Genomic DNA, 23,863 nt, shown 5'->3' on the forward strand with positions numbered 1-23,863 from the left:
ATCCCATCTTGCCCAAGGAGGTTAAGTGAGTCTTATCAACATGAGCAGAGGCTTGTGTGGCTCAAGTTGAAGAGCCTGAATACAAAGCTGAACGCAAAGCCAGGTGGGCTGTTTACCTGCAGGTAGTTCAAACTTGGAAATGACAGTGGCACAGAGCCACCATACATTTGCCACAGGGTGAAAGAACAACACTGATACACATATCATGAAGTGGTTTTGAATCTTGTCTGTCCCAACCATGGTGGGCAGGCAATATTTAACACTGAGATTTCCAAAACATGCAGACTACTTTGTTAGCTTTTTTGAGGTTTGGTATTTTATGATGACCCTTGTGTTGATTTCAACACTCTAAAGATAATCTGAAAAAGCAAAATAAACAGAAGAAATCAATGGTTCATGGAAAAGCAGCCTGTCCTTGTTAGCAAGGAGAAGTCCGAGTCAGACTTGATCTCTTCACATTCCAGAGCATCACTGGTCTGATACCCATCCTGCCTCTGCCAGTCACACAGCAGAGGTTTTGAAGGATGACAGTGCTCCTTGATTTCACCTCGTTCATATCACAGTCCTGGATCTTGAGAGATTATTTAGTAGCTTAATTATTTAGTAGCTTAAACACCAAAGTGTTTTCTGAGATTTTTCTTTAATGAAAGTAAAGGAATGACTTGTATTCAAGTATATGTAGCACCAGGCACTGGTATTTGTAAGGTCTGCCTCCCTGGATTTCAGCCAGTTGTGGACAGAAAATATTTAGAAAGAGGCTGGGAGTGTGGCCTAGTGGTAGAGTGCTTGCCTAGCATGCACAGAGCCCCGAGTTCGTTTCCTCAATAACACATAACAGAAAAAGCTGGAAGTAGTGCTGTGATTCAAATGGTAGAGTACTAGCCTTGACAAAGCTCAAGGGCAGTGCCCAAGCCCTGAGTTCAAGCCCCAGAACTGGAAAAAAAAAAAGAAAAGAAAAGAAAGGAAAAAAGAAATATTTAGAAAAAAATTCATTTGTACTGAGTATGTAAAAACTTAAAAAAATTCTTCAAGTAATATGATATAATAGCTATTTATATGGCATTTATATTATATGTTGTTAGTAATCTAAAGAGAATTTAAAATATTTGGGAGAATGCATATAGATCATATGCAAATATAACAGTATTTTATATAAGCGATTTAAGCACATGCATATTTTGATATTTAAAGGAACATCAAATTGCAACCAATGAGCTTTGAATACTAAGGGATAACTAAACTTTTATATATAAAACAGGATTTGAAGGTAAATGCATGTAGTTGCTTGGTCTATAGTTTTTTTCAAAGAATAACATTTTGCAGTTATGTAGACAACATTAAACCAAATCATCAACTAAGTTTTCTATGCTTCTGGGAATTCAAGACATGAGATAGGAACTGAATGAAACAAACAAAATTATCAATAATGGTCATAAATAAAGCCTTTTGGGCTAGATTGACTTTAGTATTTTCTCATTGATGATCAGGAGGCAGTGTGAGGTCATTCCTCAAAGTTATAGGGTTTAAGACTATGGTTTGAGGTCTTACTTTTGCTTTCAAAAGGGAAAATCCCCAAAAGAACTTAACTCGAGGGTCTCTTCTTGCAGATACAGAAGAACGGACTCCTAGAGAGAGCAAACATTTCCTTTCTGAGTAGAACAGAACAGGCTTGGAATGATAACACATTGTAAGTAGCATAATTGTGACTATGCCATCAGATACCATTTTAAAAGACTTAAACAGAACTTCTAGCAACAAAGTTGTTCTGTGAATCAAGCTGTACCAGGAGACCAGGCCCTAGCAAATCCATTTCATACCAGTGAGCTTTGCATCAGCACTTGAGTTTTGGCATGCACATTCCTGAATGGGAACTTGGTGTGTGACCCAGAGGCCCTAGCTCTGCAATCTCTGTCTTTCCTCACTTCTATTCAGGCCCCCAACCATCTCCTCTAGGCAACCCAGGGGTGGCTGAAGAATGTCTCACCTTACAGAGATAGCTGATCCCTGCCCCTGAGAGCTAAGTTTCTGGACAACCCAAGAATCTGAATGAGCTCCACTCAGAGTTTAAATCCAAAATGGGGCGAAGACTCTCTAAGTCTAAGCTTTGGAAACACTGCGTCAAAACCAGATATCAACTAAATTATCTTGACTGTAGTAGGTTAGATTGATAACAAATAAACATTTAGATGGTCCTTTTATGAGAAGGAACATTAAAATATTACATTAAATTAACTCATTAATTTAATGTGCCAGTCCTGGGGCTTGAACTCAGATCCTAGGTGTCTTTGAATTAATATTTTTCTCACTCAAAGCTAGCGCTCTACCCCTTAAGCCACAGCTCCATTTCTGGCTTCTTGGTGGTTAAGTGGAGATAAGAGTCTCATGGATTTTCCTGCCCATGTTAGCTTTTTACCTAGAATTGTGGTAACAAAACACAAAATAAAACTTATCACTTTAATCACTTTTAAGTACATAGTTTATTGTGTTAAAACTGCCATATCAATTGCATTACTTTGAAAGTTAACTTTATTTTTATTCGTTATTGCTACATTATATTTTTGATAGAACAAAATGTTTTAGTTGCTAAGTTTATCTATATTTTAAAAGATTTCAGAAATTATCTTAATGTAGCCAAAGACTTAACATTTTAATTTTGCTTATTTTGAAATATAAAATTATAATGTACAGAATATATATTATCTTTTAACCTCTAGATTTTAACTAAAACACAAACCTCTCCTGACTAAAGCAAGTCTTCTTTTGTTGGATAATTCCATCTAATTATTCCCTGTATTTTTTTAATTAAAGAATTGATTAATGTTGATTTTATATCATATTTTAAATGACAAGTTTAACAAACAAGTGTTCAAGAAGGGAATCTCTATTTACAATCACTGGGACTTAGTATTTAGAACTTAATCAAAATTAGGCTAAGGGTTTGTATATCATAGAAACATATTAATTTATGGAATAAAACATTATGTCTATAGACTTATAGCCTGTTTTTTTTTTTTTGAGGGAGGAGTATTATTTAAAAAATGTAAATTAGGGCCAGGAGTTTGGCCTAGTGGTAGAGTGCTTGCCTAGCATGCACAAAGACCAGGTTTGATTCCTTGGTACCATATCCATAGACAAACAAGCCGGAAGTGTTGCTGTGGCTCAAGAGGTAGAGCTCTAGCCTTGAGAAAGCCCAAGGACAATGCTCAGACCCCGAGTTCAAGGCCCAGGACTGGTGAAAAAAAAGCACATTAGTTCAGAACTGATATTTTCTGGTTTTATTAAATTATAATTTGTTTACTGGCTGTATTATTTAGTGCTTGCATTATAATTTGGTATTTCATTATAGTATTTTCTCAGTAAATAATCTTTCTGAAGAATGACCATAATTAGACTATGACAAGCCAATCAGTGATTGTCACATAATAATAAAAATGTACAAATTTGGCCAGATGCCAGGGGCTCAACCTATAATCGTAGAGATACTCAGGAAGCCCAGATCTGAGGACGGTTGTTCAAAACTAACCCTGGAAGAAAATTCCATGAGAGTCTTATCTCCAATTAACCACAGAACAGCCAGGAGTGGAGGTGTGGTTCCAAGTGGCTCAAATGGCAGAATGCCAATCTTCAGCAAAAAAGCTAAGGGAGAGCGCCTGCCCCTGAGTTCCTCAGTTACTTATGTTACTACCCAATTCCCAACGTTCAGTTTGAACATAGAAAGAGCTGTTGCATATCAATAATAAAAAGGACAACTATGCCAAAATGTGCAAAGGATCCCAACTGATATTCTTCCAAGGAAGATGCAAATTTGATCAATAACACAGGGAATGATACTCATTACCATCAGCCACAATTAAACCAATCATTTCAAATGACATTGCATGTCATACACACTCTGAAAGAAAAAGATACAACAAAATAACAATTAACATGTATTGACAAGGAAATGCAAAATTAGAGCCCTCATTCACTGCTGGTATGGATTAGTGTATTTATGATAGTATAGTCATTTTGGAAAACATTCTGGCAATTCTTCAAAAGGTTAAACAGATTATATATAAATGCTCATGGCAGTATTATTTATTACGGCAAGAGACATCAGAAAGCCAAACAAAAATGAGGATAACTCAAATGTCCACCAACTTATGAGTTCATAAGTAAAACATGGCATAACCATATAATGAAATATTATTCATTAATAAAAGAACTGAATTCCTGATACATTCAACAGCGTGGGTGAACTCTGAAAACATTATACTTAAGTGAAAGAATCACAAAGGACAGTCGGGCACAGAGGCTCACACCTGTAATCCTAGTTACTCAGGAAACGGAGATCTGAGGACGGAGTTTCAAAGCCAGCCCAAGCACAAAAGTCCCTGAGACTCTCATCACCAATTAATCCCCAGAAAAATGGAAGTGACTCTGTGGTTCAAAGTGGTAGAGCACTAGCCTTGAGCTGAAGAGCTTAGAGACAGCTCCAAGGCCCAGAGTTCATCTGACAAAATAAATCACAAAGGAGTATGTATCATATACCACTTATGTGACATGTGCAGCATAAATAGATCAATGGAACAGGAAAGTAGATGAGTGCATTTCTAGTGCTGGGGGGGAACAGAAGAGTGGATGGCCTAGAAATGTAGAGTTTCTTTTGGAGATGATGAAAATCTTAGAAAATTGATTATTATGATGTTTGCACACATTTATAGATATTCTAAGAGGGGGAGATGGGAAATTCTATATCTATATGTATATATATATATATATATTATGAATGGCTTCTCAGCAAGTCTGTACAGTGTTAGAGCTGAGTGTGCTGGTACAGGCCTACAATCCCAGTTAGTCAGGAGAATCATGTCTGAGAGCATCCTGGGAAAAAGCACAAGACATCTAAAATAAACTAAAAGATAAAGGTTGGGGGTTGTAGTTGGAGCACTCGTGTCTCCCATGAAACTTTTAGTTAAAAAATGCAATCTTGAAATAAAAGAAATCTGGGTTTATTGATGCACAACATCACTTTCAATTTTATTTATAGAAATACAACTTTCTCAGAAAAAGAAATCTGCTTTGTAAGGAGCCAGGAGAAGTTGGTGTGGATGGCAAGCTGATAACGAGTATTTGTCTGGCAATGGGCGTGTGATCTGCTTGCTAGCCCTGTGTCTTTCCCACAGGAACGCGGGCTTCCTCTCTGTGTAGACACTTCGTAGGCACTTGACCTCAGTGGGGAGTGAGTTGATGTTTATTTAACGGGGACTTACGTTGAGACCACAAGTGCTATTCCCACGAGGCTTCTGTGTCCTGTAAGACACATTTTAGCGACTTCTGTTGTAATGATATTTGTGCTCAATTCAGAAAAAAAAATATTGAAGCCAATAGACTGACTTCTCTCAATTTTGGGATTTTTTTTTCCTTTATAATCTCCTTTCCACCCTCCCCTTTTTCCTAGGTCTCATGGCAGCCTGGGCCAGCCTCAGTTCCCCATTTTTAGCTTCAATGGTACTGGGATCTTTGGCATGTGCCACCATGCCTAATTTGTAATTTTGTTTTTTTCTGGTCCTGGGCTTTGAACTCTGGGCTTGATGCTGTCCCTAAGCGCCTTGTGGTTGAGGCTAGCACTCTACCACTTGAGCTACAGTATCACGTCGGGCTTTTCCTGTGAATAATTGTAGATAAGAGTCTTATAGACTTTCCTGCCTAGGCTGGCTTCAAACCGATCGTCAGATCTCAGCCTCCTGAGTAGCTAGGATTACAAATACGAGCCACCACAGCTGGGCTTAATGTATAGATTTTTTTTTTGCCAGTCCTGGGCTTGGGCTCAGGGCCTGAGCACTGTCCTTAGGTTTTCTCAAGGCTAGAGCTCTCCCACTTGAGCCATAGCACCACTTCTGGCTTAAAAAAATTATTATTATTATTATGTGGTACCAAGGAATCAAATTCTGGTCTTTGTGCATGTAGGCAAGCACTCTATCACTAGGCCAAACTCCAGGCCCTAATTTGTAGATTTTTACCTAGGCTTTCTTATCCTATAGTTGCCTGAATACCAGAAAATATTAGATTTAAATGATATTAGAAAATTTGAAATTGTCAATTATATTGACATATATTCATACCTTTTTATACTGTTTATGGGGAATACACTTACAGTTGGGTTCTTACATTGCATTAGATCCTGATGTCCCATAGTAAATGTGCCCACTTCATATGGGATTCAATATGTACCCATTTTAATTGTTTTCATTAGGGTGTTAATGCAATTTTAATTTGTTTGAGAGCTGTTGCATTGATGTCTGGCTCTTTAGGGGTCTATGCCAAGAGAATGCTTCAGATGTATCAAGCATTGGGTCCCCAGATTCTATTTTCAAATGAAAAGAAATGCCAATGTAATGTTTCCAGTTTTTTCTTAAATAATGCTGGTATTTAGGTGGTTGGGTTTTTGTTTTTTGGATTGACATTTACCTTCAGGAAGTTAGCTTTTAAAATAATGACACTCTTGACATAAATGCATTCAAACTGCAACTTAACTAGAAAAAAATCTAATATAATTAAATTCAATATTTAGAGTTCATTTGTTGCTAATACTTTTGCGCTCAGTAATCATATAGAAATAGAATACAAACATCTGCATAATGAAATTTATGATTTATTATTCAACAAGGAGGCATATCTGCAGGTAGTGACACACTAGTGTATCTTCAAAATCTTTCTCTCTCTCCTATCTATCTATATGTATATACACACAGTAGGATATCTGTCTTTCATCTATCTATGTATCATCTGTCTAGGTCATATATCTATGTATGTATATGTATACATGCAATAGAATATCTAGGGTGTCTATCATCCATCTATTTATCATCTATCTACATATGTATGTATATATGTACATTACATAGGTATTTATTTTGAGGCAGTAGTGGGACTTGAACTCAGGGCTTGTGCTTGTTAAGCAGGAGCTCTACCACTTGATTCACTCCATCACGTTCTTTGCATTAGCTATTTTAAAGGTAGGGTCTTGAGTTATGGCCAGGCTGGCCTGGACTGAAATATTCCTATTTCTGTTTTCCCTTGTCACTGGGCTGACCTATGCCTATCATTTTTTCTCAGCCATTGTGCTTCTCCTATTACCCAACACGGAGTTTGCAAATGTTCATAGTCTTGAACCACAAACCTCTATCTCCACCTTCTAAATGGACAGGATTACAGGCATGAGCCACTGTGCCCAGCTCACTGATTTATAGATATAGATATAAATATAGATATGATTTTTGTGGGTCATGGGGCTTAAACTCAGCCTGGGCACTCTCCCTGAGCTCTTCAGTTCAAGGCTATCGTTCTACCCTTAGCCAAGCCCCACTTCTTGTTTTCTAGAGGTTAATTGGAGATTGAGCACTGTTCTTGGACACTTTTTGTTTAGATTGTATTTTATTGTCAGGATAATATATAGGGGGGTTTTACATTTGTCAGGTTGTGGGTACATTACTTCTTGGACCTTGATACCCCTTCTCAAGTTTTTGTCCCCCTTTCCCTCCTCCCATCCCCTCCCAGTCATGCATTTTTATGAATACAATGCATCTTGATCATTGTCACCACTTTCAACATTTTCACCTCTCTCTCAACCCACCTCTTCCTGGCCCTTCTTAATTTTGCAAGACATGAATCAAGTTTTTGGCTGTTCAGTTTTGCTGGTTGTAGGGCTTGAACTCAGAGTCTCATGCTCTTGTTTAGGTTTTCCACTCAAGATTGATTGTCCTACCACTTAAGCTACATCTCCACTTCCAGCTTTATGCTGGTAAATTGGTGACCACCCTCTCACCTAGATTTATCATCCAGGGTGATTTCAAACCATGATTGCTAGGTCTCAACTTTCTTTTCTTTTATTGTAATTAATAGAAGGGTTACAGTTATATTTGCCAGATAGAAGGTGCATTACTTCACATACACTGATACCCCTTCTCATGCTTTGTTCCTCTTTCCCTCCCCCCACCCCCTCCCCTCATCTTGTTTTCCCCCATTCCCTTTCCTATTTCAAATAAGCAAATAATCATATATACAATGTACCAGATAACAAGGTGAAATACTGTAACAATATGAGAATAACCAAGGGACAACAAAAGAGATGAGAAATAACATAGTACATTAAGAACGATAATCACATCCTGGAGGTCCTTTCATTTAGCCTCATCCTATACGGACTGGGGTACTTTTTGCTCAAGGCTAGAGCTCTACCACTTGAGCCACAGCACCACTTCTGGCTTTTTCTGTGTATGTGGCACCAAGGAATTGAACCTGGGTCTTCGTGCATGCTAGTCAAGCACTCTACCACTAGGCTATGCTCCCTGCCCGGAGTGCTTTTTAAAAAGGAAGAACCAGCAGGGGCAACTTTATGGAAAGTGTGAAAGATAAACTGGAACTCCAAGAAGGGATTTTTTTTTTTCTTCCAGTGGAGCTGGAGAAGTCATTTCAAGATACAAATATACCAAGGGGAAGAATGAAGTGCTGAGGGCATTAGAACATTGAAAGAGGAAGATGTCCCTGTCGAAGTGTTTTGCAAAGGCCATCAAGGGTCCTATTTGCCATGCCAACAAGACAGACTTAGGCAAAGCGAAGAATGTGCCAGGGAAAGCTACAGTTCCCTTTACAAACCACTCTGAGGATGGCTGATACACGGACAGCAAGTCTCATGGTTGAGCAGTAACTGACATGAACAAGAACCTGTATCAGCTATTAGAGAAGGGGTAGCTGACCTAGTGAGCATATGAATGAAATGGTGGCATTTTGTACCATAGCATGAGGGAAAAATTCTAAGAAAAACATTATAAATGGCCAATTTTCCATCTTAGGCCCATAGTCGATTAATGTGAATGTGAATGTATTTCTTTCGCATGGAAAACACCAGAAGTCAGAAGTGCATAAGATGGTGTTTACTTCACAAATGCTCTCCTCTGTACCACCAGAAGTCCTTGCTTCTGTGACTTTAATATCCTGGAATCTATTACCAGCAGAAAAGCATTTACTTCCAATGCTGCCACAATCCTGAGTTCCACACTGTGGAAGGAGGGTAAACACAGACAAGGTGTGTGTGTGTGTGTGTGTGTGTGTGTGTGTGTGTGTGTGTGTATGTGTTATTTTTCAGAGCCAAATCAGAACTGACCAAAATCACAGGCCAACTTGAAGCTGTTGAAATTCACAGCTAAGTGTCTCCAACTCATGCAGATTCAAGGACCTGTAACTCTCCTTATCTAATTGCATGGTGGCTGGAGCATCAGGACAAGTTCTGGGACTATAGGGGGGCATGCCACCCCTGAGCAACCAGGATGGTTGAGATCTAGAGAAGGGACATGTAAAAAGCACTGGAACATGGGGCCCCAAAGACAGCAGGCGTTCCCCTGATATATGAAAACTTTTCTCCTTTACCACTTCATATGACACAACAGACCTATAGCTAGACCTCAGTGAAGACAGGCTCTGGCTCAATAACTCAAAGCATCTAAGAACAGAAAAATCCCCTAGGCTGGATGGCTATTGTCAAGGTGTGCTAGATGGGAGTCCTTGCTGAACGAGCAAGTTCATGCAATAGTTCCCCTGTCCCACTTTTAGTTCCAGAGCCTTGAGTCTCCTGGCTCTCTTCTGAAATGGGTTTCTGGGACTGAAATCTCATCAAGCACCTCTTCTTCCCAACTTCCCCTCTGTGATGATCTGTTTCTCTTCTTGCTATTTCTCAGAACTACTCATTTTGTAAGACTCATAGGGCCCCAAGTCTTGGTTCTTATTGAACTTAAAAGCTCTCTTTTCCTTGCTCAATATTATTTCCTATCAAGAGCTCCATGAGAAGTAGAGCAAGGCAGATGGTTGTTCTCTCCCCCCACACTGCTTCCTATGCTTGCACTACACACTATCACTACCCTGAATGTCGCAATCACCAGTCCATCTTTGTAAACCACACTGTGAACAAAAATCATGTCTTCTTCATCTAGGCTTCTTCAGGTACCTAGCATACAGACTGCAACTACCAAGTGGAGAATAGACATTGGCCAGACACAAATAACTTTGTCTATATCTTACCAGATGCCAAACCCACAGAGAAAGATATTTATTTATCCAGATTCCCTTCCCTGGATGCAAAACATTCAGGGGTTCTTTGCATTATATTTCACAATGTCCTTTCTAGATAGACATCACCCAGCCTCTTATCCCACATTTTGAGGATAGCCCTAGAGAGACCACAGAGGAATAGCTTGGCTGCTTCAAATGAAGGTCTGTCCTGTCTGGCTTGTTTCTAGGTTGCCATGGGGGTGGGGGGGAGTAGGAGGAGGAGTTGAGAGTTGGGATATAGATTCAATTTGCCTCAAGTTTTTAGTTAGTTGCAATGCCTCCATGTTTGGTATATGGAATTTACTGTCCTGTGGAATGTAGGGTGCCCTAGGTAGGGAGTTGGATTTCTCAGAGAAGAAAGAGTAGTTGTATAACCAACGATAATACTTAGAATTATGCAGCTATGATAAGGAAATGGAATCCTATGCCTGCAGGGAACAAATCAACCCCAGGATGAAGAAATAATTCTCTCTGGCTGCCATGTTTTTACTGATTAACTTTATGGTTTCTTTAGTTGACCTTCCTAAGAAAATGGTGGCTGTGAGGATCATAGACAAATAAGATGTGGGGAAGCTGGAGATTTCATTACCTGCCCTCCTCCGTTCCTACAATGCCTCTTGAATTTTCATTTGTACAATGAGAACTCAATAGGACAGTTCTAACTGACAATAACAGCATTAATTAAGCACTTTACTATAGGCCAGGCATAAATTCTCACACCAACTCCAGAACACAGATCCCACCCTCATCTATTTCCATTGCTCAGAGATTGAGAGTGAGGCCAAACCAGACATTCCCACTCAAGAGAGATGCTTTTTATTCCAATGCAAGTCTGTATATGACAAAATCTAAACCCATTCCCCTTTCTTGTATGTAAGTACCCAGAATATTTAAGTTGGCCTTAGCTACCATACTAGACCTTTGACAATGAATAGTTTAACCCATCATATTTCTCTGGAGTGATTTTTGACTCTTTTTATAAGCCCTTAAATCTTTTTTTCAAGCCCAAGAATAAGACTTATATAACTCCAACAACAACAACAACAACAACAATAACAAAACAAACCCCAACAAAACCCCTTGTGTTACCAGGTGCTGGTGGCTCACGCCTGCAATCTTTGCTATTTTAGGAGACCAATATATGAGGTTTACAGTTCAAAGTCAGCCCTAGTAGAAAAGTCTGTGAGGACTTATCTCCAGCTAACCACCTCAAAACCGAAAGTGGAGCTGTGGTTTAAGTGGTAGAGTGCTAGCTTTGAGCAAGAAAGCCCAGAGACAGCACCTGGGCCCAGAGTTCAAGTCTAAGACCCTCCCAAGTAAGAAAAAAAAAACCCAGCTCTTGTAATATACAAAATGGCAAAACTCTAGTTTGCTCCAGATAAAACTGTCATTTCTCTGAAGCCAAAGAACCATACTCTGAGCTACAACAGTTGCTGCTTTTACTTTTTAAAGTAAGAACCCATTAGCTGGCAAGTCTGCCTTGTTGGCTTGAAGTATGGACGACACCCAAGTTCTATAGAATCCACTGTATAATACATCGAAAGGAAATTGCCTAAATATGTTACACATCATAGGGCTTGTCACAAGCATGTGTTTTGTTTTTCTGTTTTTTATTTTAGATACAAAAATAATTGTTAATTTTAAAAATGAGTTCCAAAGATCTTTCCTCCTCCTCCTCCTCCTCCTCCTCCTCCTCCTCCTTCCTCCTCCCTCCTCCTCCTCCTCCTTCTCTCTTCCTCCTCTCTCTCCTCCTCTTCCTTTTCTCTTCCTCCTCTTCTTCCTCCTCCTCCTTCTCTTCTCCTCTTCTCTTCCTCCTCTCCTCTTCTTCCTTCCTCCTCCTCCTCTTCCTCCTTTTCCTCCTCCCTCCTCCTCCTCCTCCTCCTCCTCCTTCTCCTCCTCTTTATCCCCTCCTTCCTCCTCCTCCTGTTCATCCTTATAGAAACCAGACCAGCATCTGGAAGAGAAACTTCAGGGGTAGTTTTGCTACATCAGGAGCAAAGAAAAAATTCAGTGGCTTTAGTGGTATGGAAACTGTTCCTTAATCTATTTTAAAGCAAGCAGCAAGTAGAAAGTCAGATTTTCCCCCAATTGTCTTTACTTCTTCAGACCAACTCAACAAAACCAACTTTTATTTTTGATGCTAATGTGTAATATAATACCTTGTAAATATTTGCTATTATTCAGCCCTCTTTCTTTAAAGCTGTCACAATTTTACAAGAATCAGATTTGGGATCATGTTTCTAAAAATCAATCAAGTTGTATATTCTTGTTGGTCATGCAGAGAACCACTTGAATGGGAATGCTTGCGTATGTTTTGCTTACCTATGTTGTATAAACTAAGGGGTTTGGAAAGTCTCTCCTCCTTTGTATCCAACATACCACTTAAGGATTATCTTTGTATATTCCAGTATCCCCAGTGTGTAGCTCAATGACTGACATAGTAAATAGTTGTGAATGAATGCATGATTAGAACAAGATATATGTCATTCATTTCATGGTCCTACCTCCAGTGTGCTCTTCCATTACCCTCACTAAGCTGATGCTTTTAGCTATTGCTTGGTCTTTCCCTCCCTCCATTCTCTCCCTTTCCTCCTTCCCTCCCTCCCTTTCTCTTTTTCCTTCCTTCCCCTTTCCTTTTTGCTTCCTTCTCTGCTATGGTTGTTAATGCTCCTCTCCCCCTTACACTATGACCTAGTCAAAGCCAAAAGCTCCCTCTTCCAGAAAATGGGTAACACCAAAGCTTTATTGCAGTAAGTAATTGAGGGGGAATGACCACCTTTGAATGAGAATAGAAAAAAAACTATTTATCACATCTTCTAAAGATTCAGAAATAACACTAGATACGTCTACACAGAACAATCAGATATGGTGTCTAATTATTAGCTAGTGAATTTAAATTAGTCTAAGGCCACTCAAACAAACTCATATTTCTGACATGAAATATCGAGTTTAGCTGCCTATCCTGACTAAATGAATAAAAAATGGGTTCCAGACTTCTGTTTTACTGTATAATGTGTTGGCACAGATAAGTTATTCGTGTTAAAAAAAAATAGGTACTTGAGTACAAATGGAGCCATTAGGCCTTCTCCCAGGATCTCCTTGGAAGCTTCTGGAATGCTAATCACACGAGGGATGTTTGGTAAGATTAGAATTTCAATTTAAGATGGGGGAGGGTGGGATGGCTTTATAGGAGTGTTGGCACCACAACTCAAAAACACAGTTCAAGTACAAAAGTCTAACTTGTTTTTTTTTTAGGTTAAGTATAACTTCGAAGGGTGGGAATGTAGCTTTGTGGTAAAATGATTGTTTAAAAAATGTACTAGGCCCTGGCCCTAGGTTTGGTTCTAAGCACTGTACTTTGGAACACAGAGAAAAAAAATACTGTGAGCTCAGTATGATTAAATGCATAGCATGTTCCTTACTTCTATCAGAAAATATTTAACCCAAGAAATTCAATGATACTCTCAACCAATTTTATTTCTGTCAGCATAGACCTTGAGGCTTTGGACCTTAGAAACACAAACCCTATAGAGCATTTTCTTACTGAGAAATACTTTCTATGGCGCCATGACCTCTATATTACTATGATGTTTCTGGCTACTGAAGCAAAGACCAAGACAGCTACCACACAAGATGGCCATATCCAGAAGAGGGGAAGAAGAGCCTTTCCAATAGCCATTTGTTTAACCAGCAATAAACATGATGCTCTACAGTTTATTCCATGTGGCGAATTAAGCTTTGGTATAGGGAATCAAAGGTTGAGTTGAATTAGGCAACATACGAAAAGCAGTGGACAATGTGCTGAGTACATAAATGCTCAAAATCAGCACATTCTCAATATCAGTGGCCCTGACAAACAAGTGTGATTTCAGACAGTGATCGTTCCTATGTTAGACGAGGCCAGTCTTGGCTTGACATGTAGTATTATGTGAATTGTAGCAACACTGAGAAGTCTGGAGGGTCTTCGTTTGAATAATGAGTTTATCTTGAAGAAAGGGGAATTTTGGCCTTTGATGACACATGGCAACAATAGATAGAACTTATTAGTCATATTTTTCAGGTGCCAAGTCCTCTTGTTCTCCTTTGTCTACATGATCTGCAGTGTGACTACTTCTCACGTGTCATCACACTTTCCCCTGTTCCTTCTTTTGTTGAAGACAGCTGCTTCTCTGTACCCATGACTTGAGCAAAGTAGGAAGACAAAAAGTAGCCTGGAAGGACAACTTCATTTCCATATATGCCACCCAATGGACAACTAGAGCATTTGTGGATTACTTTTCTTTTGTAGAATAATGAGATCTTCTTTTGCACCCCTCCCCAAACACATTTAACATCTTCCTACACATAGCAGGACCCACTAGGGACCTTTGTAATTTGTGAATGTTCACCTCTCTTCCCACTGGGTCCTATCCTCCACTTTTGGAGTCTTTTTACTTACAACCATGAATGAACCATAAAAGACTCAAAGTGGAGGCTAGGACCAGTGGATGAGAACGTGAACATTCACAAATTAAGACTGGCGTCCTGTATGTGTAGGAAGAAGTAATGCTGTTTGGCAAAGGTAAATTATATCCCTCAGGCTCCTGGATACACATTCTGGATAAGAGTTAAGACTCTTACTAGTCCAATATGTTAAAGACTCCCATTTTGCAATTAGGTTATATTATACAAGTTTACTTTATATTGGTGGTTGGAAACTTTAATTTCTTTGTCCTTAAAAACAATATGAAAGTTGACAATGATTCCATCATTTGACCAAAAGTGGATTTTTTTGTTTTTATTGTATTTTATTGTCAGAGTAATGTATAGAGGAGTTACAATTACATTCACCAGGTAGTGAGGTGCATTATTTCTTGAACATTGATACCCCCCCAAAGTTTTTTTAAGCATAGCAAGAAATTGCTTCAGAGTAATTTCTTTCCCTGCAAAATTACTCATCCAAAGCTCTTGTTCCTTCAATAAAGCTGATTATTAAGTATTAAAAGCACCAGGGAATTCCACTTCAGGGTAAATGTCAATTGAGATGATTCTAGGAGGAAGTAATGCGGTATCATATAAAGACTTTCCTCTTCTACAGACTGGCTGTTTAACACAAGAAAGAAGAAACCCTCTCATACAGGTCCCATCCCAGAAAAGACAGTGTGCAGGAATTTGGGACCTTTCAGAGTGTGGATCTTGAAGAATGACCCATTCTAAATTTATACCACTTGCTACTTGCGATGACATAGAGGGATGCATTGTTCTTCTAAATAAAATGTCAGATATAGGTTTTGACCTGTAAGCGTTATCTGCAAAGAATTTACTTTTGCAAAGTAAAAATATGCTCTCATGCCAACATTTACTACAGATTCTGAATTAAGAATTGTAGCTGGGCAATAGGCCAACCCAGTTTTATAAAACATCCTAAACTTTTACAGGATTGTTTCAGGGGCAAGTTATCCTTTAATGTGAGCTTGGACACATGCAATGACTTGCTTAAGGCCCTGGACAAGTAGAAGCCAAGAAAAGAGCATCGAGGAAAAATCTGACATAGTTCCTGTCCAAGTAATGACCAATTCACCAAAGTATGTACTAGGCAGAAAGTTTCTCCCTGACCTCTGAGTTGAGTTGAGAGGTTGTCACTACACAGAGAGCTCAAGGGGGATTGTAGATATCTCTGTGAACTCCCTGGGAGGGGGTAAATGCTCCGTCTCAGCTCACTTAGAGGTGAGATGGTCAGTCAGAGAAGGAAAGTCACCATGGGTGGAAAAAGAGAACATGGCCAGTAATACCTGAGTTCTTTGCTTTAACTACAAACCCAGACACCCTTCTGGTTGGGTAGTGTCTATGAAAATTCCTTCTCCCAGTCAGAGATGTGCTGTGGGGAAAGAGAAGAGTGGGCAGGAAGGAATGTATAGTAACATGTTTCTTTTACTGCTTGGTTTTATCAGTATTTTTGATCACCATATGCAATGACTTAACTTTTTCCATCCAGGGAGTAAACTCCTCTCACTGTCAATAGCAAATAGAATCCTCTCTTGCAAAGCTTCCACTGGTTAAAAATCCCAGTGTCAATGGACAACAGAACTAATGGGGGAAATCTCCCACCCCCCTCCCCATTTTCCCACCAGCCTCAAAGGTAATGGGGTTGGGGAGGGCAACTGGAGAAGGAAACGAAATCATGCGGGTATACCAGGAAAAGATAAAGTGTTGGTGGCTAGTAGAGTTGGTGATTGTGTTGTGGTTATTACCTCTTGATGAGGCTTCCAAGAAGGCTCCAGCTCAAGTCCTGGTGGCTCTGAGAACAAGCATTCTTGCATCAATAGCTAATAGGCTGTCCAACCAGATGTTATCTGGGTGGGATAAGAGGGTGAGAAAACAGACCTGTTGTACGCTGTTGTCAACTATATCACTGTGGTCAGAGAAAGCTGGTGGTGTGGTTTTTAGCAGGACACCTCTTTTTGTGGTGAGGCAGAACAGATTACGTGGCTGTTTCAATATCCATTTCCTCTTGTGATTGGCAGAACATGAGAGTTATAATCATTCATGCATTACCAAAGCCTCCTTTCCATCATTCTGAAGGGACTTATTTTATGTTCAACAGCAGAGCATGCATCCAGAAGAAACCTGAAGCACTTGCTTTTCTAAGTGATCTTTTGCAATAAGCACACTTAACACAACAACAACAACCAACAACAACATCAAAACCCCGCCTATGCTACCTGTGACAAGACTGGAGACGATAAGGGGGAGGACCAACATCTGCAGCATTCTCATCAGAAGCTCCCCAGGGAAGGAGAAGTACTTGACTTCTCGGTAACTCATTTTGTACGGCCGGAGGGCGAATCCAAGGATTGTGCCTGAGGAAGAAAAAGAGAGGAAGGAAAATGGAGTGTTTTGTTTTTCATCCACTCCTCTCCAACAGTCCTAGAAAAAGGAGCAAGTATTACTTGTGTCTGACAAATATATATATATATATATTTCTTAAGTAGTAAATATTGGTATAGCTTTGGGAACATAGGTGCCTGTATCTTTATGCTCATTATCTGGAAGGGTTCAGCTGAATCCAAGGCTTCACATAGAACTCACAGAAAAAGCATTTCTGGTCTAAGCACATGAAAAATTTCTTTGTTTCACTTGAGTGCAGCAAGAACCCATTTTGACATGCCTTAGTGCAGAAGTACAAAGCCTTGGGCTCAATTAGGAAATAAATGATGGATTCTCTCTCTCTCTCTCTCTCTCTCTCTCTCTCTCTCTCTCTCTCTCTCTCTCTCTCTCTCTCTCTCACACACACACACACACACACACACACACACACACACACAGGCATACACACATATGGTGATATAGGAAGAATGAACTTATGGCATAATAATATTCCTTTACAATAGCAGATGTTAGAACTGATAGCAGACCACTTATAATGGATGGTATGAGTTAATTTTTTACCAATTAAAACCTCTTCATGCTTATCTTTAATGCATTTTCACCATCTCCCTGTCTGCATACCACATTTTCTCCCTCTATCTACAAGATCTTGACATTGTCTTGGCAACTGTATTGTCCAAACTTGTTAGCTGTTGGCAAGAGAAGACCTCAGAAGAAACAGAAACCCCCTTCCATACCCCCACATTTCCAGTTGAAAACTTGGGGGGGGAGCAAAAGCAATTTCCTTCTTAGTGTATTTTCCCATTTTTTTCTAAATTTCAAACATATTTGTAGCATGATAACTTTGTAGGTAAATCAAATGATCACTGACACCTGCTGACATGTTTAGAATTGAGTAAAAGCATACTTTTTTTTTTTTTTTTTTTGCCAGTCTTGGGCTTGAGCTCAGGGCCTGAGCACTGTCCTTGGACTTTCTCAAGGCTAGAGCTCTACCACTTGAGCTTCAGTACCATTTCCAGCTTTTTTCTATGTATATGGTATCGAGGAATCGAACCCGGGTCTTCGTGCATGTTAGGCAAGCACACTACCACTAGGCCAAACTCCCGGCCCTGAGTAAAAGCATACTTCTGCACTCCTTTCTCTAACTTACTTACTTTTCTTGCCCCCCCACCAATTTTCTTATTCCAATATTGTAAATATTGTAAACTGTCCTGCAATTGAATTATGTGATTTCAATTTTTTAAAGTCCACGTAAGAGAGAGAGAGAGAGAGAGAGAGAGAGAGAGAGAGAGAGAGAGAGAGAGAGAGAGAGAGAGAGAGAGAGAGAGAGAGAGAGAGACAGAGAGAGAGAGAGAGAGAGAGAGAGAGAGAGAAAGGAGGATGAACATAGTATTGAGACAGTATTGAGTCCAGGCGAAACTTGAGATTAGAGGTGAAGGTGGAGTGGTGGGGATGAAGGAAAAAGCTGTGGAGACTTAAACTTTTCTGAAGGATGTAAGTGGTCCTTTACCAAAACTGCACTTGCCTAACATCTTACGAAATAGTTTTTTTCCTCTTATGAAATGGGACACAACGTTCATTTCAATGATTGCTCCAATTCCAGTTTCATTTCTGAGTTTCAGCAACTGTGAAATACCCTTTTCCCAAGTATAGAGCAATATCCTAGTTCGTGGATGAGTGTATGTGACCAGAAAATTCTAGCTGACAAAGTCCTCAGAACCCTCAGTGTTCCCCCCTCTCTCATTTTCTCCCAGGTTTCCCCCTCCTGATCCCTTCCCCTCAAGAAGTATAGTTCATTTCTAACCTAGTGTCCAGTGATATTACTGCTGAATCAGTTCACCCTTTCCCCCACCGTTTCTGTGCATCCCCCTCCCCTGCCTAAACCGGACGAACTTACAATATAAGACACAGGATACAGAAATCAAAAACAGTGACAGGAGCTGGGAGTGTGGCCTAGTGGTAGAGTGCTTGCCTAGCATGCACAAAGATCCAGGTCTGATTCCTTGGTACCTCATACATAGAAAAAAGCTGGAAGTGGTGCTGAGGCTCAAGTGGTAGAGCGCTAGCCTTGAGAAAGTCCAAGGACAGTGCTCAGGCTCTGAGCTCAAGCCCAGGACTGGCAAAACAAAACAACAACAAAGAAAACCAATGACAAAAGGGGAATTAACAGAAGGGGAGAAAAGACAGAAAATAACAGTACAGTAATAATAATAATAATAAATAATAATGATAAAACCTTGTCTCCATTTCTTGGAGTTCATTTTGATAAACATTTCATATATGATATGTATGCTCATAGCTAAATCTGAAAAAGGATATTAAGGAAGATTTAAGGAAATGGAAAAACCTTCCATACTGCTGGATTGGAAGGACTAACATTGTGAAATTGGCCACACTGCCTCAAGTTATCTACAAATTCAATACAGTGCCCATCAAAATTCCAACATTCTTCAATGATATAGAAGGAGCAATCCCAAAATTCATATGAAATAATTGAAGACCCCAAATAGCAAAAAAAAATCCTTAGCAGGAGGAACAGTGCTGGGGGAATACCAATACCAAACTTCACACTCTCACAAAGCTCTAAGTAAAATAAACAGCTTGGTACTTGCACAAGAATAGGCCCGAGGACCAACGGAATAGCATAGAACACCCAGAAATGAATTCCCAGACCTATAGCCACCTAACATTCAACAAGGGAGCCAAAAACACAGGATGGAAGAAAGACAGTGTCTTCAACAAATGCTACTGGCAGAATTGGCTTTACACGTGCAGAAAACAAAAGCTAGATTCTTATATAGTACCCTGCACCAAAAATCAATTCCAAATAGATCAAAAACCTCAGTGTAAGACCATATACCTTGAAAGTATTACAGGGAGGATAGGGGAAACAGTAGGGCTCCTTGGCACAGGTCGAAACTTCATAAGTAAAGATTGCATCAAACTGAAGAGTTAGAACTGCTTCCCCCCCGCCCACCGAGAGAAATGGTGATTTGGGAAATGCAGGGAAATAGAAGGAAATTGTTTGCCCCATTGGTTCTACCACCCAAATAAAAAGAAAATGGCTACTATTTACTGGGCTTTTACTATATACTGTTGGCATTATTGTCAGTGATTCTTTTTGTTAGGAATTTAATGCTCTTGACAACACTGGATATAAGTACTTTTCTCCCACAAAGTTACTGGTGGGAGAACCTAACCACAGTGAGCATAAAACTTGTCCATAGTCAGATTCTCAAGGGTAAGATCCCCATCCTCTTCTCCATCTTGTATACTTCATGCCTTTCCCACAGAACAAAGATGATCTCTTTTAGGACTTTAGTGCATTTCTTTCTAGACTGTCTTGGTACATAAGGACATATTTGGAAAAATCACACTGAATGTGCTTCTATCCATATGGTCATCTTAAGGAACTTAACCAGCTCCTTAAAGGTTTTCCAATTGCCTTCTCAGCAGTATAATGTTCCACTAATCAGTGATGTTATATTTCCTATAGCCCCTGGAATGGAATATAACCATAAACAGGTTGTTAAAATGAGCAGAATTGCTGTTTGCTATTGGCTTATGGCTGTCATCTCAGCCATGTGGGAGGCTGAGATCAGAGGGCACACTGTTGCTCACAGTCTGGGTAAAAAAGTCACCAGAAAGACGCAGGTGGTGTGTATTTATCATCTAGGCTAAGGGAGGAATCGTAAATAGGAGACTCACAGTCTAGTAAGACCCCATTTCAAAAGATAACCAGAGCTTAAAAAGCTCAAGAGGTTGCATATCTTCCTGGTAAGTATGAAGCTCAGAGTTCAAACTCCAGTACTACTGGGAAGCAAAAACTAAACGTGCTTTTGTGACATGCAAATACTACCCATGTTTGTTCTTTTGTATTTATCTAATATTTAATAATGTTGATAATGTGTCCTGATTGTATTTTCTCTTAGCAACTCATGGAATCTAATAGTTCCTCTCTGTGGTAGCAGGGAAAGTAAGCCAGCACAGTAAATCATCTCTCTAGCTTCCTGAATAGATACTTAACAGAACAAAGGCCAGACAGTCAGGGAGGCAAGATGTCAAGATTTTGTCTCTCCCTATGGTCAACAGGATGGCCTTGCTTGAAAAAGTAGCAGTCTTGGTATCTGGTGCTGTAGGATGGGCCTTGGTTTCTTTAGAGTATAGAACTCACACCTTCCTAACATTCTTTATAGTACAAACATCTGAGAAGAAAATCATGCAGTTATAAGATGGAACCTTATGTCAGATGTTTTGAAAAATGAAGTGGTATACAATGACAGCAGATAGCATATACACTTTAAATCAGTTTATCTCTGACTCCATTTGGGGCCAGCTTACCATTTTCAGGTTTGTCTCCTGAGTCATTTATACTGTTGGGAAAGGAAAGATTATGCTGGGGAAAGGGAATACTGATTAGTCCCTTAGTGTGTGTTAATGGCAGTATTCATCCTCATTACAACTTTATGAGGAAGACATTGTCATGTCTATTTTCAAGATTCTTAGAAATGAGTTAACTTGTTACAGAGATGCACTTTTCACGTTTCTCAAATATAAATACAAAAACAAACACAAATACAAGCAAACACAAATAGAAACAACGCATCCTTTTAGCTTCAGCCCAAGGCTTGTTTTCAGTGGATCCTGTTCTCTGGGTCTCAAGCACACTGAACACTTACGTGTCTCTTAGAGATGTCCCAGAGACACCTTGATGACTATCTTGGGGAACATTATATTTCGAGAACTTCAAAAATACAGTTATTCATCAGGGGCTGGGAGTATAGCCTAGTGGGAGAGTGCTTGCCTAGCATGCACAAAGACTGGGGTTGATTCCTCAGTTCCACATACATACAAAAAGCTGCAAGTGGTGCTATGGTTCAAATAGGGACAGGTAATAAATATATATATATAATATATATGTCTACATTTTATATATATTATTTATATATTTGTAAACATGTCACAATTGAAAATAATGATATATATTAACAAAATTGCCTATTTTTTCTTTCCACTGTGTACTTTTTTTTTTGGCCAGTCCTAGATCTTGAGCTCAGGGCCTGAGCACTGTCCTTGGGCTTTCTTAAGGCTAGAGCTCTACCACTTGAGCCACAGCATCACTTTGGCTTTTTTTTCTATGTATGTGGTACCGAGGAATCAAACCCGGGTCTTCGTGCATGCTAGGCAAGAACTCTATCACTAGGCTAAACTCTCAGCCCTCCACTGTGCACTTTTTAAGCAATGGAAACCACTCATTATAGAAGTGATGGGATATTCAATGTAAATCTATTCCAAAGCTTACATTCTTAATAACAGCTAATCATCACAAGGCATGTGGCAGGTGCCAAGGCTCCAGCTAGCACATTGTGTCACAAATAGCATTAAAGCCACATCTCACACACAAAGAGCCAGCGTCATGAAGAAGGTAGGTCAGTAGTCAAAATCATAACGAGCTGCTCTCAAGTGGACTTGACAGCTATCCAGCCGCAGACTCAAACTTCTCCCTTCCTAGACTGCACCGTCTTCAAGAGTCTTGTTACAATTTTTTTTTTAAAAATGTAATGCTATTGTTATTATTAAGGTATTGTATAGAGAGGTTTCTATTTCATATGTCAAGTAACGAGTACATTTCTTTTTCTTTTTTCTTCTTCTTCTTCTTTTTTGGACAACATCCTTCACTTTTCCCCTAATTTCTCTTCCTATTCCTGCTTACAAATTATGTAGGCCATTTTCCACATAGTGTGTACTGAATTGCATGATTGTGTTGGTTCACCCTTCCTCCCTCCTTTTCTGTGCCTCCTCTTGCCCTCCCTCAAAAAAAACAACTGCAAATTGAAACGCCACCACCACCACCAAGAACACCAACAAAAAGACCATGCTTCAATTTCTCAGTATTTGTTTAGATAAACAGTATTTTAAATATTCAGAGAGGTAATACATCTGTGCTCTTCCTCTAAAGGGATCCGCCTTTAGTCTGCCTGGGTGTGAATGCCTACAGTGAGCCTGCTTACCTGACTGACCACGATATGTTCTAGATCCATCCATTTCCCTGAAAATGATATAATCATGTTCCTCCGAATGGATGAGTAAAATTCCATTGTGTGTATACACATCACAGCTTATTGCCTCACTCATCTGTTCATGGGACCCTGTTTCCATAACTTGGCAATTGTGCATGGTGCAGCAATGAAGGTGGATGCACAAGAGTTTATGCTACAAATTTAAGGAGGCTAGCTTATAGTGTACCACATTTTGCCTACTGTTTTTGTTCTATTTTTACTTAGGTGAACTAAATCTAAAGCTTAGGTTGGAAAAAGGTGCTACTGCTTTTACTTTTCAAATTCATTTGTTGAATGAATATGCAAAAGCTGTTTTTCTCCAGCTTTCTGAAGAATGCCAGATTATCAGCAAGAAACCAAAATGGAATGCTCTGAATGCAATGCCAGGTAGTCGGTTTAGGTGCTGATTATGTTTATCCCAGCAACGAAGAAGAACTGTCTCTGAAACACATTTGAATTTCAGACTCCAGAAGAGTCCTCCTCAGTCAGCCTTTCCACCAATGAGCACATTGGCTGATTGTCCCAGAACTAATGAAAAGCTTTATGGCCATCAGAATTTTAGTGCAAAAGAATAGATTTTTATTAGATTGCAAAAATAGCAGTAAAAAATGAAAACAACTGCCTGGGCGGATTTGTTAGAGCTGAAATAAAATTCACCAAATTTGCATTTGGGTGACATCATAAGATAGATGCATGAATGTCAATCTTGAGAAGTATTCAGGAAAAAATTGGTCCACAATTTTGTAGCACTCTTGCTACAAAATTTAACATGATTACTAGAAATTATGAATTTTTTTTCTCGTCCTGGGTCTTGAACTCTGGGCCTGGGCTTTTCTGTCCCTGAGATTCCT

General features: G+C 39.5%; 1 protein-coding gene across 2 annotated transcripts in view; it reads right to left on the reverse strand.

Moving 5' to 3' along the window:
* The window catches only part of Slc1a3 (solute carrier family 1 member 3), a 78,898-nt gene that overhangs the window by 39,285 nt on the left and 15,750 nt on the right, over positions 1 to 23,863 (reverse strand). Inside the window, exon 3 of one of the 2 annotated variants that reach the window (XM_090332039.1) lies at positions 16,788 to 16,925. In XM_090332039.1, coding sequence (XP_090188165.1) covers positions 16,788 to 16,925 — 138 coding nt within the window. Of the gene's footprint in view, positions 1 to 16,316; positions 16,380 to 16,787; positions 16,926 to 23,863 lie in introns of those variants that run through there. The other variant, XM_090332040.1, reaches the window with a different exon arrangement.

The sequence above is a fragment of the Megascapheus bottae genome, chromosome 4, assembly GCF_031878675.1.
Source record: "Megascapheus bottae isolate mThoBot1 chromosome 4, mThoBot2.hap1, whole genome shotgun sequence".
Taxonomy (NCBI): domain Eukaryota; kingdom Metazoa; phylum Chordata; class Mammalia; order Rodentia; family Geomyidae; genus Megascapheus; species Megascapheus bottae.